The sequence below is a fragment of the Silurus aristotelis genome, assembly GCF_946808225.1.
Source record: "Silurus aristotelis genome assembly, chromosome: 11".
Taxonomy (NCBI): Eukaryota; Metazoa; Chordata; class Actinopteri; order Siluriformes; family Siluridae; genus Silurus; species Silurus aristotelis.
The window spans coordinates 26,120,898-26,139,233 of NC_139584.1; the positions used below are offsets into that span (position 1 = coordinate 26,120,898).

Genomic DNA, 18,336 nt, shown 5'->3' on the forward strand with positions numbered 1-18,336 from the left:
AGTTTGAAGGGTGTCAAGTCTCCACAAAGCTTTGGCTATATAGTGTATTAAGGAGTTTTTGGTACAAAAATGATTAACAAAAAAACAAGAAGTGAAAGTACTCTCAAGATAAAGACTGTTCTGTTCGAGTCTGACATGGCGTACCCAGTGGGCTTGACCTGATAAATAAAGTCATTTATCTTGTGAGGTCTTTAATTAACTCCAAGAGGTCAGATCTTCCACTGACATCAATGTCTGTTACATTTGTACCTCTTTAGCATTTTGCCTTTTTTTTCCCCTACTCAGTCTTTTTGTGTGATATGTTGTGAACGAGTCTTTGCACTATAATCATGTGGGCGATGTGTTCGTAGGCTTCAAACATGTGGAAGATTACATAATGCTGCAAAAAAACACAACGAACCAAATTGCTTTGGGCATATTATCAGAAACATAAAGCAAATAGAATATGAATTTTCACCATCTTAGTCATTTATACGTTACATTCAATTTGCCACAGGAAAACAAAAGGTACAAAGACTGATAGGTTTGCATACTCAATATTCGTTTTCTTCTGACTAATGCCATGTATTTCACATATCCAGAGGGAATGACATGCTAATAATGCTCAGAGCAGCTATTTTCTCAAAGGAGCACTTGAACGATGTATTCGTTCTGTGATCACTCATTAGATTATCTACACACTCCTAAATCAGGGGAACATCTAACCCCTATAATTGTTCATAGGAGGATATCCAACCTTTAACATTTGATTTTATACTGTATCTGTTAGTAATATAATAGGAGGATGGAACAGCTCTATATATGTTTATATCATAACCATAACTGCAAGCACTGCTGGTACCTTGAGAAAGGGGCCTTTAAGGAAGGTTGTTGTTAACCTGATGAGGATGGGTTTGCTTTTAAATGTGATTCCTGTCAAGGTTTCTTCCTTCAAACCATCTGGGATTTTTTTTCCCCTCACCACCACTGGTTCCTTCACTAGTGATAAACATAAAGAATAAAATTTATGAATAATATATGACTCGTATTCGATTTATTTTGTAAAGATGCTTCATGACATTGTTTATTGTGAAAAGTGTTATACAAATAAAATGATTTTAATTGATTTGAGATCCATAGATATTTATATTGGAGCTGAATAGTTTCTTTGAGAAGTAGCAAGAATTTGTTTGGACACTATACAAACAAAAGTATCGAGACACCTGTTTTTATATTAGCCATATATTTCAAAAAGTGTGAGGTACACACTTATATAGGATGTTTTTGAATGCGGTAGAATTACATTTTCCCTTTACTATAAATAGGGCACCCAAACCTGTTCCAGCATGATGAAGCCAGCTATATAACAGTCTGGTTTACATGGTTTGGAGTGGAAGATCTTGAGTGGCCGGCTATAGAGCTCTAACCTCAAACCTACTGAACATCAGTAGGTCAGCATCAGAGTTGGAACGCTGATAACCACACACCAAAAAGTAGAACATCTTCAAAGAATATTTTAGGTTTATGAAACAGCAAATGGGACTAAATGTGGAATAGGATGTTCAAAAAGTATTGTTTTAGCACAATTGTCTTATGCTTAAACTTTTTCAAATCTCATCAGTCCTGACCTGGTGAGTCTTGTTACTTCCAGGAGACTGAATTAGTGAATAATTCATACTATTTACTAAATAATATGCATTAAAATGAATCTATTTAATGATAATTATGGAATTTAAAGGGTTAAAAAGTTTGCATTTTTCTTTATTTTTTTGACGCTACTCAACCTATTTTTCAACTTTGTTTCTGAAGTCATTCATACCACACTTACTCATTTTGTCCACTCTCATTTGTGGCATGATTCAGAAGAGCGCAACGCTGATTGTATTTCATTGACAGAGATCAAGAAGAAGAACAGAGAGCGGATGTGCGCTGCTTTTTTTTTTGATCATCCTTTAGAACCTGATCTGTGTAAGCAAACCTTTGCGTATGCTTCTGCCCAATGATGTGCACTCATTTTGTGTAAATAACAAATAGACCCTTCAGGGCCAGTCCACATTTACCGGGGGGTGCGCAAGCCATTTGCGAAGGTAATTTGGCTGATTTGTGGGGCTGTTATCAGGAACAGATGATGGGTTCAGAATGTGCTGAGATTAAAAGCAGCACGTAGGCAGCAGGTCGGCTTTATAGCACTGTTGTGCTGTCGTGTCCTGGAAGTTGTGCAAATTGGACTTTGTTTGACTGAAATACAGTGATTGACGAGGAATGTGATATATGTATAACAACTTGTAAATTGATGTGCGAAATAAAATCAAGGATCTCAGGTGCAATATTGGAATATTTATTGAACATCACACAATTAATGAATGTACACGAACGTCACTCTGACATGTACAGTACCTGCTATCTGCTTTTATTACAGTATTTGTCTCCTATTGCTGTTGTAATAAGCCTTATATACATTACTGTAGCATACAGATATTTGATATATGAACATATGTATATCATGGTTTTTAAGTATGTTATCTCTAAAGGGAGCATGTTAAAATGCTCCCTTTAAACTTTCACTTGAGAAAAACACTCTTCTTCTTTCGGCTTCTTCCATTAGGGGGCGCCACAGCAGATCATCCACCACCATACCCCCCTGTCCTGTACATCTGACACTTTCACAACCCCCTGAATGTTTTCCCCTTACCACATCCATAAACCTCCTCTTTGGCCTTTCTCTTTTCCTCCTTCCTGGTGGCTTCATTCTCAGCATTCTCCTACTGATAAATCCCATGTTCCCCCTCTGCACATGTCCAAACCATCTCAATCACACCTCCCTCACCTTGTCTCCAAAACGTCCTACATGCGCCGTCCCTCTAATAAACTCAAAATCTAATCCTGTCCATCGTCGTCACTCCCAACGAAAACCTCAACATCTTCAGCTCTGCTACCTCCAGCTCCACCTCCTGTCTTTTACTCAATGCCATTGTCTCTAATCCATACAACATCGCAGGTCTCACCACTGTTCTATAAACTTTCCATTTCACTCTCGCAGATACTCTTCTATCACAAATCACTCCTGCTATCACTCTTCTCCACCCACTCCACCCTGCCAACACACTCTCCATTACTTTGCACTGTTGATCCCGGATACCTGAACTCTAGATCTAGAGTAACAATCACCACTCTCTACAACCAGGCTGAAATCTTCAACATGATCTTTGCAGGCAATCAAGATGAGGTTGTAGTGTAAATAGAGTAAATAGAAAGGTTTTTATATCATTCCAGTAAAACAGACTAGATTAGATGTTTTCTTAAAGTAGAGATCTGAGAGATTTTAGCCAGTTTTCAGATCGCTTTGCAAATATTAGGATTAGTTTGATGATTCAAAATAAAATCATTGCTCTTGTATATACAGTACAGACCGAAAGTTTGGACACACCTTCTCATTCAAAGAGTTTTCTTTATTTTCATGACTATGAAAATTGTAGAGTCACACTGAAGGCATCAAGGGCTATTTGACCAAGAAGGAGAGTGATGGGGTGCTGCGCCAGATGACCTGGCCTCCACAGTCACCGGACCTGAACCCAATCCAGATGGTTTAGGGGTGAGCTGGACTGCAGAGTGAAGGCAAAAGAGCCAACAAGTGCCAAGCATCTCTCGGGGAACTCCTTCAAGACTGTTGGAAGACCATTTCAGGTGGCAACTTTGAAGAACCTAGAATATGAAATTTTTCAGTTGTTTCACACTTTTTTGTTATGTATATAATTCCATATATAATTCCACATGTGTTAATTCATAGTTTTGATGCCTTCAGTGTGAATCTACAATTTTCATAGTCATGAAAATAAAGAAAACTCTTTGAATGAGAAGGTGTGTCCAAACTTTTGGTCTGTACTATATATATATATATATATATATATATATATATATATATATATATATATATATATATATATATATATATATATATACAAATCTTAACCTGTTGTTATTACAGAAAAGCTCCCGCAGGCATCTCGAACCACAGCGTCATAAAGAATTTCCCGTAGAGAGTAAAGAACATGGGTGCAAACGAACCAATTAGGTGGCTCTGCAGTCGAGAAATGCCTTTAGGGTTTGCTTTAATGAGACTGACGTGTCTGCTGGCTGCGGTGCGCCGCTGTAATCGAGTTGAACAAAAGGATGTGAAATCGTACACGATTCTTCACCATTTCATCAAATTGAACTCATTATCCATGTATCCTGGTGAACACTAAACAATTTTTGCTTTGAGCGAAGATTCCAAAATAATGAAGTTTCTTTTTTTCTGCAATAGCTGGAAATAAATCTGTGCTGAACTCTGACATGAGGGGGACAGGATTTGCTTCCACACTGGAGAGGTTTTTCGAGGTGGCTTGCATCCCATAATTAAAAACCTTACCGTTTCATTAATTGGACATGACTTGAAAAGAGATCAGGAGCCACAGAGCATTGAATAACACGAATTACATTTTTCCACTGTAATGACTGCATTGCAGTGTGACATGGATTCTATTTGACGAGGATACAAGTTAAATGCTAGTGACTGATACTCTGGATTTATTTGAATATGTTAATCATATCCTTAAGGATGATATTCAAACACACTTTGTATAATTAACTGTATATAAGCACATAGGATTCAACAGGTTTCCTTTTCTCTAATCATGATTTATAATTTTTGTTTTCGCTTTAAAAGTTTACGATCGCCATTCGGGCACACAAACCTTTCGTGGGGGTGGGGCTTTGCAATGATTAGTTCTCATCAGCTAGTGGGATTTGAATCTACAGCTCCCAGAAATAAAGATTTCAGCGAATTCTGAATATGGTTCTCTGCAGAGTTGCGATTGTATTTTTATTTATTTGTTTGTTTTCATTGGATATCACTAGCGTATTTCTGCACTCTAGTTACTCTGTTAGTTTGCGGTTAATATTTTAGGTTTGGGCAGCACCAGTTTTTAGGCACAGGCAAACTTGGTGGTCATCTAGGGCACGACCATTTGGGAGGGTGCTGCAATATTGCCTTCACTCGCCCATTTACATTATTTACCCGTTTTTCTGCTGAACTTAAATGTACAATATTCTGTATATTTTCATACTTGAATTAAGGCAATTTTGCAATGAATATTAAATGTTTTCTACCCTTCTTATGGAAGGTTGCAAAATGATTTGTATGCTGTGGGGGCGGAGCCATTGAGGGGCTTGAAACGGCCCTGGGTTTGGGTAGTTTCATACGGCGGATTATATAATGAATAAACCGCTAAATAGACAGTAGAGAATGGTTAGGTAGTGATGCACATCATGAAGTAATATTAAGTGGGCCATTATTTACAAACTAACATCAATTAATAAAAGAGAGGACGTCGTTTCGACTGCAAAGTACAAACATAAAAATATACAGAATGCTGCCCAGAATGCGCTGAAGCACTATTAAGATTTCTGACTGACCTAACAACAGTACCTGACTGAGCACAAATCTGTACACACTCTAAAATCTGGAGGAACATCTTCAAAGAAGAGTGGAGGTTATTAGAACAGCAAATGGAAACTAAATGTGGAATTGGATGTTCAAAAAGCACATACTGTATCCAATCTAATGGTCAGGTGTTCACAAACTTTTGTCGATATAGTGTATCTAAATCATACTAGCCAATAAAATGGAAACGTTAGCTTTTTCTGTGTATATTTTTTTGTTTGCTTCTCAATTACATTCACTGTAACTAACACTTCTGCCAGAAATGTGATTCTGTGTTACCAAAAAAAAAAAAAAAAGATTTCTAATTTCGGATACTATGAAGCTGTTTAAGGAGATGTTTAATATTTATTTATTGAAGGCGTCACCAGTACTTTATAACCGTCAATAGGTTTTCCACCATGGTTTTCCACGATTTTTTTAGGATATTGCATTTTCTGGCATTCTCTGTAACTTAATTGTTGTCTATTTGGCTTCAACATAGAGGAAAAAAAAGAAATCGATAAGTAACTTGGGATTAACATGTTTTATAGACATAAATGTTTTATTTTCACATCTACACGGAGCTCTATAACAGGATTACCGTAATTTCCAGACTATAAAGCGCACACATAAATAAGACGCACCTGTCTATAAGCCACAGGTGTCTACACTGAAACTAATGAACTTTACACAGGCTTTAACGAAAGACAGTGTCTGTACCATGGTGTAACGAGTTAAATATGTTGTGGCTCCTTTAAGAACAGAGCGGCATTTTGGAAATAGCCTGCCGGCGCATTTTTCCGGTATGTCTGCATGTGTGCAAGACCGAGGAATATGTCCTTATTATTTTCTGATGCTCATTTTTAAGTTTCTTTGACTAACCCGTAACGCTGTTGCCAAGAAAAATTAAAAAGCACGAGTTTTGGAAACCTGTCTGTGCTTATATGATTTCTGTTGCAACTGCTTCACCCAGACTCAACGCGTTACAACGACTTGTATCTAAACAGTAGCCGACCAAGTAAGTCATTGTTCACTGTCTTCCTTCTTCCTTTTACAACTATTTCTCTCGGGAGTTTTTCTTTTGGCATCGCCGTGCGTTTAAAAAAAAATTTTTTCTCCCAATGCCGTGCAGCTCAGAACACAGGTGAGGTGCGTTTTTTCGTTTCCGTTCGGAAATTTCATTGGTCTAATGTTATGCCGCTCAGTTTTCTGGCTTAAAGTTTGTGAAAACGGAAAAAACACAAAAAAATTCATAAATTAGCCTCTTTGTTGATTAGGCCGTGGGGTTCAAAACGTGGGAAAAAGTAGTGGCTTATAGTCCGAAAAATATGGTATGTTTAATGCACAGCCTGGGGCCTGACATGACTACATAAATAAATAGCACAGAAGCACAACATTCATTTCAGACATATCCGTTTATGCTGTGATGATTTCAACCAAAGGTCAGAGTTGAGTGGTTAAAGTTAGATGAAGCGATTCTGTCACGTAGTCGAGGTTAGCGCTGGTGATAGCACTCACGTTGAAGCAGCCACCCCGGAGCAGGTACACATGCCTCTGCTTCAGCAGAAATTCCACCTGCTGATCTAATGGACAAAAACGAATGAAACGCGATAAAAAAAAAAAAAACATTTTTATATTTGCTACTGGATGAATCACTGATGTAAAATCTTGTTTGGAGATCTATTTTACAATTTTTTACACCATGGGCGATACATACACATCACATCAGTGTAGATAGAGAGAGAGAGAGAGAGAGAGAGAGAGAGAGAGAGAGAGAGAGAGAGCGTGCAAATAAATTCATCTAAATCGTTTTCCTTCCCACATCACACTTTGCTGCTAATGTCAGATAGACCACTTATAATCGAGTTGATTCTTGGATTTGGGTTCATGCTAGTTTATTAGTGGAAGATCGAGACAGAGATTGCTGGTGAAGCGTTTAAAATCTTTAAACAGCCGATTTTGCACGTGCTCGGCATCTCATTAGATGGCAAACGTTTTTTAAAGGACAATCTGAAAAGAGCACAGACTTCATAAGTCCCCTGTTACATTTTCAAAGCTGTCGGTGAGTGTGTGACTAGTGCCAAATTACCATAAATTAATCATGCGAAGATGCAGAGAGTATAGGGAATAGTAACTGTAAGAAAACAGGCCTCTTAGACTTTCAGAAGTTTGTCTAAATGCCACGAATAAGTCACAATTTCTAGTTAGACACGTGACTTTATTGTTATGCCTGTCAGGGATCAATGGGACTTTTTTTTGCTGTAATTACAAACTGTAGCTGAGTCAGAACTTATTCAGAATTTATCAGAACCATAAGGAAGTACCATAATAAGGGAAAAAGGAAAAGATTGCTGTTTTCGGCTACAGGTTCTCTATCAAACTTTATCTAAAAGGAGACATTTAAGGCAGGTTCGGGACAACTTAGAAACAACTAGAAGCACCTTTTAGAGGAGTCTGTGTACTTGGCAAAACAGTTTGTATCAAAGCGTAAATAACTGCCTTTGTGTGCACAGAACGCGCTGTTTGATGACTGCGAACTTCCCTTTAGGCAAAAAAAGTCGATCCCTGGCTTGGTCTCCGCCGAATGAATCTGGGAAAGCACTCACACAGCTGTTATAAGCGGTTGAGTTTACTCAATTGATTTGTTAACACAGACACTCACCGGAGAGTCCGATACAACAGTAGAGTCCTCCCGACTTAATCAACTGCTCCCATGAACCCGGGCTTCCTAACAGCCGAAGCTTCTCTCTGAGGCGCTCCTTCATCAGCCTGCATCTCTCCACTGTACCTTTTAGCCCTTCCAGCCTGATGGAAAATTTATTGCAGTCACTTAATAATGTATACAGCATTTCCGACGGAGGACTGATAAGGGCTGTATTCAGAGTGGCACTTATTGGGCATATTCAAAGTGTGAAGTTGGCGATATTACGTTTTCGGTATTCAGATCCAGCTGCTGAAATTCAGATTTTAAAACTCACCTGAGTGTAGTTCAAGCCTTTGAGGTTGCTCAGAAGCACCTGAGACTTCTTTTTTTTAATTAACGCTTGATTTTAATCCAAAACATCCAATTTCTTGGATTTTCTATGTACAATTTTACTAATTCATTGTGCCATATCTAATATAAAAGAAGTATTTAATATTAGATTGCCATTGATACTGCTCCATGTTTTATTATCTACCAATACATCTTACAATATATCTTCAGAACCAATAACTGAATGAGACATCCGTTTTGAGCTCCGCCCACACTATAGGATCTTACAATTATTTTTACAACTGAGCAGAGGAGGTTAAACACCTTGCTTAAGGTCCAGCAGTGGCAGCGTGTTGGTGTTAGGATTCAAACTCATGCACTTCTAATCAGAAGATCGATCTCTAATCCACATATATGTGTCTACTTATAAATTATGTAAACGACAAGAGTAATGTGAATCGTGAATTGTGTTCCTTCCTGTATATATTTCCAACTACAATACAGAACTTTGTTCCACTGTTCTTTAAGGAATTTTTATTCTTTTGCTTTTTGTATTTATTTTTCTCCTTTGGGTCTTATTCACAAGGCAAGGCCTCATTTTTTCCAAGCGGTAATCAGAAATGATTCACTCTCGTTTAAAAAAAAAGAATAAAAAGGTTTGAAGAGGCTTACCATTCCACCATATGCGCAGGATTGCTGAGCACTGTTGTCACCACTCTGGCACCTTCCACTGGGGGGCGGGACCACAGCGTATGGACGATCTTCTCCGCTTGGGATTGGACAGTCACCAGCGCAGCGTTTTCCTTCACAACACACAGGAGGTGAGCCACTCTCTCTCCTGAGGATGTGAAATTGGATACGATATTAGACAAGTGAAGAATGAATGAATGCTTTTTACACTGAACAATATATATATCTTTTTTTAAGCGCAAGCTCGCCATGTGTAGTTACTCCACATCTGGCTGCCTGGGATGAGTAAATAACACTTACTCAATCCACATATGTTCACCAAATGTAATGTGTTTAGTAAAGTAAAATGTATAAAAGCCATTCACTGAATTGATTCAACAGTACAGTGGAACTTCGGTTTGCAAATGTAATTCGTTCCAGATAAGTATACTCTGACAAAATCATACGTATAACGTATATATTATCCCATAAGAAATAATGGAAATTCGGATAATGCGTTCCAGGACCCGGAAAATATTTATATAAAATTTAAAATACATTACAGTAATACAGTATAATACATTTATAAGTGATATTTGTTGTATTACTGTATATTGTAACAATAGTAATTTTAAATGAAAAGAAAAACTGCTTAGAGGAGAGTCAGTGATGGTGTGAGGAAGACAAGGAGGAGTGAAGGATAAGGGGAACCTCTGGGAAGAAGGGAATCGTGGTGGAAAGGCTTTCGCTTGAATCTCATTTCTTTTTAACTTTTACTAAAAACAGATCTAATGAAACTTCTTGGCTGTTGTCGCTGAGTTGGGAATGTTGGGGATGTGCGTATAACAAGGCTTTGTACATATAATAAGACAAAATTTCATTGATATTTTTGTCCGTATAACAAAACACCAGACCGTTCGAACACGAGGTTCCACTGTAACTTGACATTAAGTTATAAAATGAAGCCAAACAATAGATTTACATGGAGTTCTCTTTAACTTTAAACCATTTCCTGCAGCTGAGGATGGTTCCACATGAACAGCCCAAAGAGACATGAGATTACTGTGGACGGTTAAACTCAGGAACCATGAAGATGGATTTGGACTGTATTAATATAAGCAGATTGCTATAATGGCTTGGGGCTGTTTTGCATTTAAGTGTCCATCACTGAACAACACATGAATCTAAAATGAATGGACATTCGGTGTCACTTGATTACGGGTTCCCTTTTGAGTCTGGTTCCTCTCAAGATTTCGTCTTATATAGACTTATATAATTTCGGAGAGAGTTTTTTCTTACCACACACTCATTAGGGACAAACTTATAGAGAATAAATTGTGACGCTATCATGTATAGTCTCAATCTATTGCATATTTTAAAGCTGCTTTTGGAATAATGTCCATCGATAAAGACGGTTTACAAACTGAAATAAAATTATCTAGTGTGACCCTCTGTTAAATAATCGTTTTATTTTTATTAGCTAATTCTATTTCTATTTTAAATATCATTCCGATTTTTATATGGCAACCAAATTCTTTTGTATTTCATTTCTATTTTGTAGTGCATGCATTCATTCATTTTCTCCCGCTTATCCGTAATTCGGGTCGCGGGGGCAGCAGTCTAAGCAGGCCCCCGCCTTCGACTGCTGCCCAATCCTCACAGCACCGTCCCTTAAGGTCCCTCCTGCAGGTGGTGAGCCCACGTGTATTATATCGTACACCCCTCATGATTCATTTGTTCTATTTGTATTGCTCAACTTTTTCATTTTAACATTTAATTTATATTCTATTTTATAGCACAAAGTATTTGGAAAAACAATGTAACTGCATAGCATACTGTAAATGCTTGTGTTCTTATGTAAATTTGAATTTCAGAAGGTGGACTGAGCCCTACTACTCTTTAATAATCTAAATATTTAATAATATCTATATTACAAAGGTGTGCTGCTCTATTACACTGTTTGCTCTTACCATACAGGCTGAAGTTGTGTGAGAACGACTGAGCACACAGCACTTCCATCCCCAAAGATACACAATATCTCAACCCCCAGGAGTCCTGATCAACATCCCTACTGCACAAACCCTGAGCTGGAAGCAAGAAAAAGGGCAGAAGCCGACGTTTCTGAAAGAAGAAAAGAGAAGAAAAGAAAAGCGAGAGGTATTGAATAGAGATGTACCTGATACAACCTGATACACAACATTCATGAAACGACCATCACACACCAAAGAATAGTTAGCAGCATCTGTGCATTCACATTCTCATTCCTTGTGACTTCCCTACTTATAAAAATCCGTTGTAACAGCTCATATTTTTCAATGTTGATGCTGAATTAAAAAATGTAGGGCTTATAATTTGTATCATAATTTTATATAGGTTATATATACATTATGTTTTATTATTGTGCTCATTTTTAATTATTTGTGTTATGTATTGTTTTCCTTTACTGCCTAATTTTTTAATAATATTAATATCCAGTGCCTATAATTAATCATTTATATTTATTATATCTATGTCTGGTATCATGTAATAAAAGTATACACTTGAAAGACAGTATTAATGTTTCCTAAACCCAGAATAAAACATATACAAATTTCAATATATTTCATTATACTATTAATTTAAATTACATTCACAGGATTTTTTTTTTTTGCCTCACAGAAACACTTCAACACCATACCACCATGACTTCAGCCACACTTTTCCATTCATCCTGGGAGAGATCAGCTCCTGTAGGACTGTGTCCCGAGGTGTACAGAACCACCACACTTTCTTCCGGGGCTGTCTCCAGGTCCTCTATTATTTCCTCCATGTGCACTTTGCAACTCCCGGGGTTCCAGTAGCGGTAGCGTTTCACCACAGCGAAACACGCTGCTTCAAAGATACCAGCTAATAACTCTGGGAAACAACCACAATCACACCAGTATGAGAGATTTCTTTCCAATAGAACTTTTTTTTTAATCATGTTTTGGACAGCCTATTTATTATAAGTGTTAAATTGTATAGGGTTTCTAGTGGGTGCATCTCAATCAGCTCTTTACAAGTATATGGTGTACACATTGGGGCACTGATGACTCAGTTGTACTACAGATGACTTTATACTCAAATTGTATATTGTATAACGTTACTACTGGCATTCATTTATATATATATATATATATATATATATATATATATATATATATATATATATATATATATATATATATATATATATATATATATATATATATATATATATATATATATAATAAATATATATATATTTATTTATTTTTAACAGCATGCGGCATGAACCATTAATTTCCGCACCAGCAATTGTAAAAGCCCAAATATATGCAAAATACAAAAGAAAATATCCTATAAATTTGTTACTGTAGCTTAATCACATACATTGTTACTATAAGCAGGATTATAGGCTCAATACTGGATTTTTTTTTTCAAACCATTAGCCATTTAATAGTCATCAGACTCATGCAGAACATCAAATCAAATTAAGAAAGAATTTGCTATTCATGTGAGAGCGGCACCAATGATAACTAACAACTTACATTACATTTACATAAGGCTTCCGAAAAAAAAAAGTTATTTCCAATTCGCATTGATGTTCCATGACCTTTGCGGTGCATTGTGGGATTCCTTTAGGAAGCAAATGTTCCAGAATTTCGCAATTGAGACTGAGAGACAATGTCCAATTTCCTGACTACTGAACTAGAAATCTGACTGAAACACACTTTAGGCACGTTTTGTGGCTATTAAACAAGTCAATAGCTTCTAGGTTTCGAGTTTTCTGCATGCATACTTATGAAGCTGTAGGACAGTATAAAGAGCTAAAGCTAACCATATAATACAATACCAAAAGATGTTTTTCATTTTTTTTTCTTAGTCTTTAACAATGCAGCATGATCATAATGTGATACATTTCTAAGTTGATGACCACTGGTGCTTTTAGACTTAAGTGCTGAGCTTCAACAGTAGAGTTCTACACACCATCACACGGTGAAGACAGGAGAATATGGCCATCCCAAGAAGAGTTGGTGCAGTAGCAGCCCTTCAGTAACTCCGCCCCCAGACGCACTGCTCCAGAGCTGCCCACCGCCTGTACACCGAAAACCTGCAGAGAGTAAAGCGATATTAAAGAGCCAGCCTCATGTTCTGTACTGTACATACTTTATTAGTCATTCAATTATCTTCTGCTGCAAAGTCAGAATTGCTGCTGATTTCTTTTTTTTTTTACTGAGAGACAATTCTGTTTTTTTTTTTGTTTTTTTTTATGCGTTTTCCTTACGTCACAAATGCAAGCAGAAGAAGCAATGCAATTCCATGTGTGTCTCACATCTCTTGTTTTTCATCCAGTACAATTACAGCACTTTCCTATCAGGAATCCATATGTAATGGCTTGCTTTAAAAAGCAAGAAATGAAAATTGATCAGCTTTTGGTACCTTTTTTTTTATTATCGTTATTATTAGTTTGAGTGTAATGTGTGTCATCTCATAGCCTTAAGCACTCAAATATCATCAACGTAGAATGAGTGTGTGTATGTTTTTTGTTTTTTTTCGGCTTCTACTGGAGCACTCTGTGATTATCAGAAGTAGGTTGCTGAGCTACAACAAGAAGGGAAAAAAACAACAGTGCTGTGATTGACCGCTTCACAAGCGTACACAAGAACTCGAAACTGCGTTCTAAAGCGCATCCCTGTTTAGGACAGGAGAAAGCAGAGTCTTATTTAAAGTAACTGGCACTCAAAAAATAGACATGTTTATGGAATGCCTCCGGTTCAGAATTCAGAGGTGATGCTTTATCCGGTGACACAACTGATATGGAGGAGTCTCTCATATTTAGATGCATGCATTCCTTTCAATTTGTTTTACTGCAGGGTTTGATTTTTGCTCGATTTTAATTGTATTTGAATGAGATCCAAAAGAAGAAAAAAAAAGAGAGAAAAATCTGTCATTGACTTGCAACAGTAAATGACTAGTTTCAATAATAGAGGGTTGCAGCTGAAGGCTGCTTAGATAACCCTTGTTGATTGGCAGGGACGAAGAAAAAGAAAATACCCAACACTGCTGGTGAAATTATTGAATTGAATAGTTTTGTAGTCTTTATTTACAACCTTGTAAACTTTGTATGGCTTTCCAATTATAGGGCTAAATTTAAAGTCACATCAAGGTTCTCATAGTGGGAAAAAAACATCCACGTCATGGATTTTTTTCATGGGAAAAAAAAAACAATTTTTGCATACGTCTGGCAATTCAATTCACTGTGAAAAACAAGGGTGGCGTAAGATTACATATTTGCAAAAAACACCATGCGTTTGGTTTTTAGAGATCAATCCAACATCGAGTCAAAGGCTGCTTTAATCGTCTCTCTCGTCCAAACAAACTGCAGTATGTAGATGTTTACGCCAATGGTGTTATCAGTGTATTCAGCTGGTCAAGTCGTCGGCGATGAATAAAACACCAATGGGTTTAACAAGCAATTCAAACAAACCGAGGCGTATCTCATACGGGCAGAGTGAAGCTTTAGGATGTCAGTCTGATGCTGCTGTCTCATAAAAAACTTTCTTTCGGCTTCTCCCGTTAGGGGTCGCCACAGCGGATCCTCCGCACGTTTGATTTGGCACATGTTTTTACGCTGGATGCCCTTCCTAACGCAACTCTCCCCAATTTATCCGGGCTTGGGACCGGCACTGAGAGTGGCTGGGGATGGTTCCCTGACCGGGGATCGAACCCGGGTCGCAGCGGTGAGAGCGCTGCATCTTAACCACTAGACCACCAGGGGGATGCTGCTGTCTCATACAGTGTAAAAAAAAAAAATATATTATTTGCATTATGTGACATGCTGATTATTTAGAGGCATTAATGTCTAGTTCTGGCACTGAAATCCAATCTCAGAGTGTGACCACTTCTTAATCAAAAGTAGAAAGATGTACTGTATTACCTCCAAAAGCCAGAACATGCCAATTAATGACAAGTAATTTTCTTTAATCAGTGGTTTAATCATGTTTGTTGGAGGATCTTAATCATTGAATCTAATATGGAGAACTTATCGCACAATCTGTTGCAATTAAACAGCCAAGGTTTAATTGGCGTTGTCTACAGTGTGATAATCTTAAAATAACACCAGAAGCCCAATTGTGTGTGCAATACAAAAAGAAATGGAAACATCACCCTATTCTCCAGAATGGCACGACTGTCCGGGCCTAATGCCAGCTGTGACGCCCTGATGCTGAATTCTGACATGCCAAGTGGAGGTAGGTACTCAGGAAGTAGAGTGGGGTCAGCAGCAATTTGTTGTTTAATCTTCTGGATGAGAGGAATCACTATGGGCTGGCCATCCTCACCTACATATTCTAAACAGGAAGAAGTGCACAGAGGTTGGTTAGTAATTAAGCTACAGTGTTGTTCGAGTGCATTTGTGGTGCTCATGGACAGATTAAAAGCCCGAAGCATTTCAAGAGGTCCGAGGTCTATCGACACCAGGTACACTGTAAATGCATCCCCATGACAACCGATTCAGGCTCAGACCTTTTTCACTGAGCCACATTTAATGGCAAATTAGACAGAGTCCATTAAAGGAACATATATCAAACCAATTAGAAAGACAGAAAAAAACCCCAGGTTTGTTCCTCTTTTTTATTGTAACGTAGGATGGCATTGTCTGAGAGCCTCAAGCCAGGAAAGAACCAAACATTTAATACAATACAATCAAGTTACAAGATGCATGATGATCTTCGAATGCATTTATATCCAGATTTTGATGCTAATTAAACCTTAATTAAGATGGGCAAAAAGATCAGGTACAGTGTCACAAAAGTGAGTACACCCCTCACATTTCAGCAACCATTTAGTAAATCTTCCCAAGGGACAATACTATAATGTGGAGCTTGTATAGCAGTACTCAACATACAGCCATTAAATAGCTGGCAACACAAGTGAGTACAACCTAAGGTGATAACAGCTGTACATCGTTTGACTATGCGAAGTCACATGTCCTCTTCATCATGTTCATGGTTTTTGACAGGACCATACAAATTTGTGCATCTTGTATTAGAGCAAGTAAAATTTGGTGCTTTGAGTAAAATTCTCTTATACTGACCACTGGATGTTCAACATGGTGCCTCATAGGAATGACTCTCTGAGGATTTGTAAGAAGATCTGTAACACCCTGAAACTGAGTTACAGTACAGTGGCCAGGGGCATACAGAGGTTTTCCAAGACAGGTTCCACTCGGAACAGACCTCACAAGGGTCCATCAAAGAAGTCGAGTCCTTGTGCTGCGCGTCAGGTGCAGAAGCTGCTTTTAAAAAACAGACGCACGAGTGCTGCAGCATTGCTTTAGAGGTTGCAGAAGTGGAAGGTCTGCTTGTCAGTGTTTAGACCAGTTTCTATGGTCATCATCCCAGAAGGAAGCCTTTTCTAAAGCTGGCTCTCAAGAAGCAGCAGCTCTGTGATGTCATTATGGAGGAGTGGAAGAGGATCCCAGCAACAATCTGTGCAGCTCTGTTGAATTCTATACCCAGGAGGATTGAGGCAGTGCCAGATAACAATAACGCTCACTAGGGGTGTAACGGTTCACAGAATTCACAGTTCGGTACGTACAGCGGTTTTTAAGTCGAGGTTCGGTTTAATTTCGGTATGGTTAGAGGGAAGAAATGCAAAAAAAATTAAATTACTTTTTTTTTTATTGACGCAGTTTAATATTAACATTTGTGATTAAGATTTGGACAGCTTACATTTTAAAAACAATTTTCAATTTAAAAAATAAAATGGAATAAGTCAAATTAATGCAATGCACATTTTTTATTATATTTATTAAATTAAGTAGTCAATGAAATTGGCATGAATTAAATTGATTAAATTAAATAAAAGGAAAACTTTAATAAAAGTGTTTACATATGCTATACCCCATTTGGGTAAAACAGGAGTATGTAAGTGTGCGACCTTTTGCTGGAAGTTATTTACACAATAATGGTTGAATGTTGAGTTTTTTTTAGAGGACTGTAAAACTACACTGCCATCCAAGCTGCACATTGACTACTCTGGAATATATCCAGTTTCCATTTCTATAGAATTGTCCCTTGCGATCATATAAAATGGTTGCTGAAATGTGTACTCACTTTTGTGAGATGCTGTATATCTCAGATGCATAACATCAGATACTGATGTTAATTAAATTCAAATTTAAATTCCTGAAATAATCCAGGTACATCTCAGGAGCATTTACACCACAGAATCTGATGTAGATTAAATCTGGATTAAGATGGCTGAAATAATACAGATACATCTCGCGTGCCTTTACACAATGAATTTAGATGCGAATTAAATCCTGATTAAAATGCATGAAATATTCCAGGTCCAATTCCGGTGCATTTACACTACTTATTTATGATGTATTTTAAGTATTTTTTTAATGGATGAATTAATCCAGGTACATCACAGGAGCATTCACACCATGGATTCTGATGTGAATTATACCTGAATTAAAAGACATTAAATAATCTAGGTACATCTATTATGTCAATAAAATCTGTATCAAGAAATAATACGGGTCCAATTTGGGTGCATTTACACTATGGACTTTTGATGTAAATCAGGCAAATCTCAGGAACATTAACACCACAGTTTCTAATGTGAATTAAATTCGATTTAAGCTGCATGAGATAATCCAAGTCCAACTCGCGTGCATTTACACCTGGATTTTTTAATGCGAATTCAATCCGATTTATTATGCATGACATGATCCAGGTACTGTGCATCTCAGATACATTTACTATACACCCGGCATTTGATGCGAATTAAATCCGAATTAAGATGCATGAAATTATCCAGGTTTATGTCGTCAATAAAGCAAATAACATTTTGGGTGAATAAACAGGCAAATGTATGACGTAAATACAATCTGAATAAAGATGCATAAAGTTTTTGAATGTTTATTTCATTGCTTTATTTTTTTTAAGATGTGAAACAGGTCCTGGGGTAACTGATGCGACGCGCGCGACATGATCTCCCACAGTCGCGTGACTCACCTCTGCGCGCGAGACACACCTTGTCAGGATGCGAGTCGCGTTGGAAATCTTCCAGAAGTTTCTCCTGGGCGATGCGCGCAGTCACAGGGGAGCCCCGGAACACTGACAGCGAGGAAGCCATTGCTGGATTTACACCCTATTTTTAAAAAAAGTGTTTACAGGTGTTTTGTTGAGGTTCTCGCGAGATTCAAGGTGAACCAACGTGGTCTTTGTGTGTTGTCGTTTGT

General features: G+C 37.6%; 1 protein-coding gene across 1 annotated transcript; it reads right to left on the reverse strand.

Moving 5' to 3' along the window:
- Positions 1-6,752: 6,752 nt before the first annotated feature.
- got1l1 (glutamic-oxaloacetic transaminase 1 like 1) lies at positions 6,753-18,315 on the reverse strand. Its single transcript, XM_083554063.1, has 8 exons — positions 18,110-18,315; positions 15,252-15,433; positions 13,071-13,194; positions 11,761-11,978; positions 11,054-11,204; positions 9,087-9,252; positions 8,103-8,245; positions 6,753-7,023 (listed from the first exon to the last, which is right to left on the reverse strand). Exons 1-8 carry the CDS (start codon positions 18,228-18,230, stop codon positions 6,884-6,886), a joined length of 1,245 nt encoding a protein of 414 aa, XP_083410189.1. The 5' UTR covers positions 18,231-18,315; the 3' UTR covers positions 6,753-6,883.
- Positions 18,316-18,336: the final 21 nt, after the last annotated feature.

What these genes read in the sequence shown, in the direction of transcription:
- got1l1 (XM_083554063.1), bottom strand. Translation starts at nt 18,230, where the DNA reads ATGGCTTCCTCGCTGTCAGTGTTCCGGGGCTCCCCTGTGACTGCGCGC. An exon ending in ACACAACTTCAGCCTGTATG is followed by an intron (nt 9,253 to 11,053) that starts GTAAGAGCAAAC and finishes TCACATCCTCAG; the next exon opens with GAGAGAGAGTGGCTCACCTC. An exon ending in CTGTTGTATCGGACTCTCCG is followed by an intron (nt 7,024 to 8,102) that starts GTGAGTGTCTGT and finishes TTTGTCCATTAG; the next exon opens with ATCAGCAGGTGGAATTTCTG.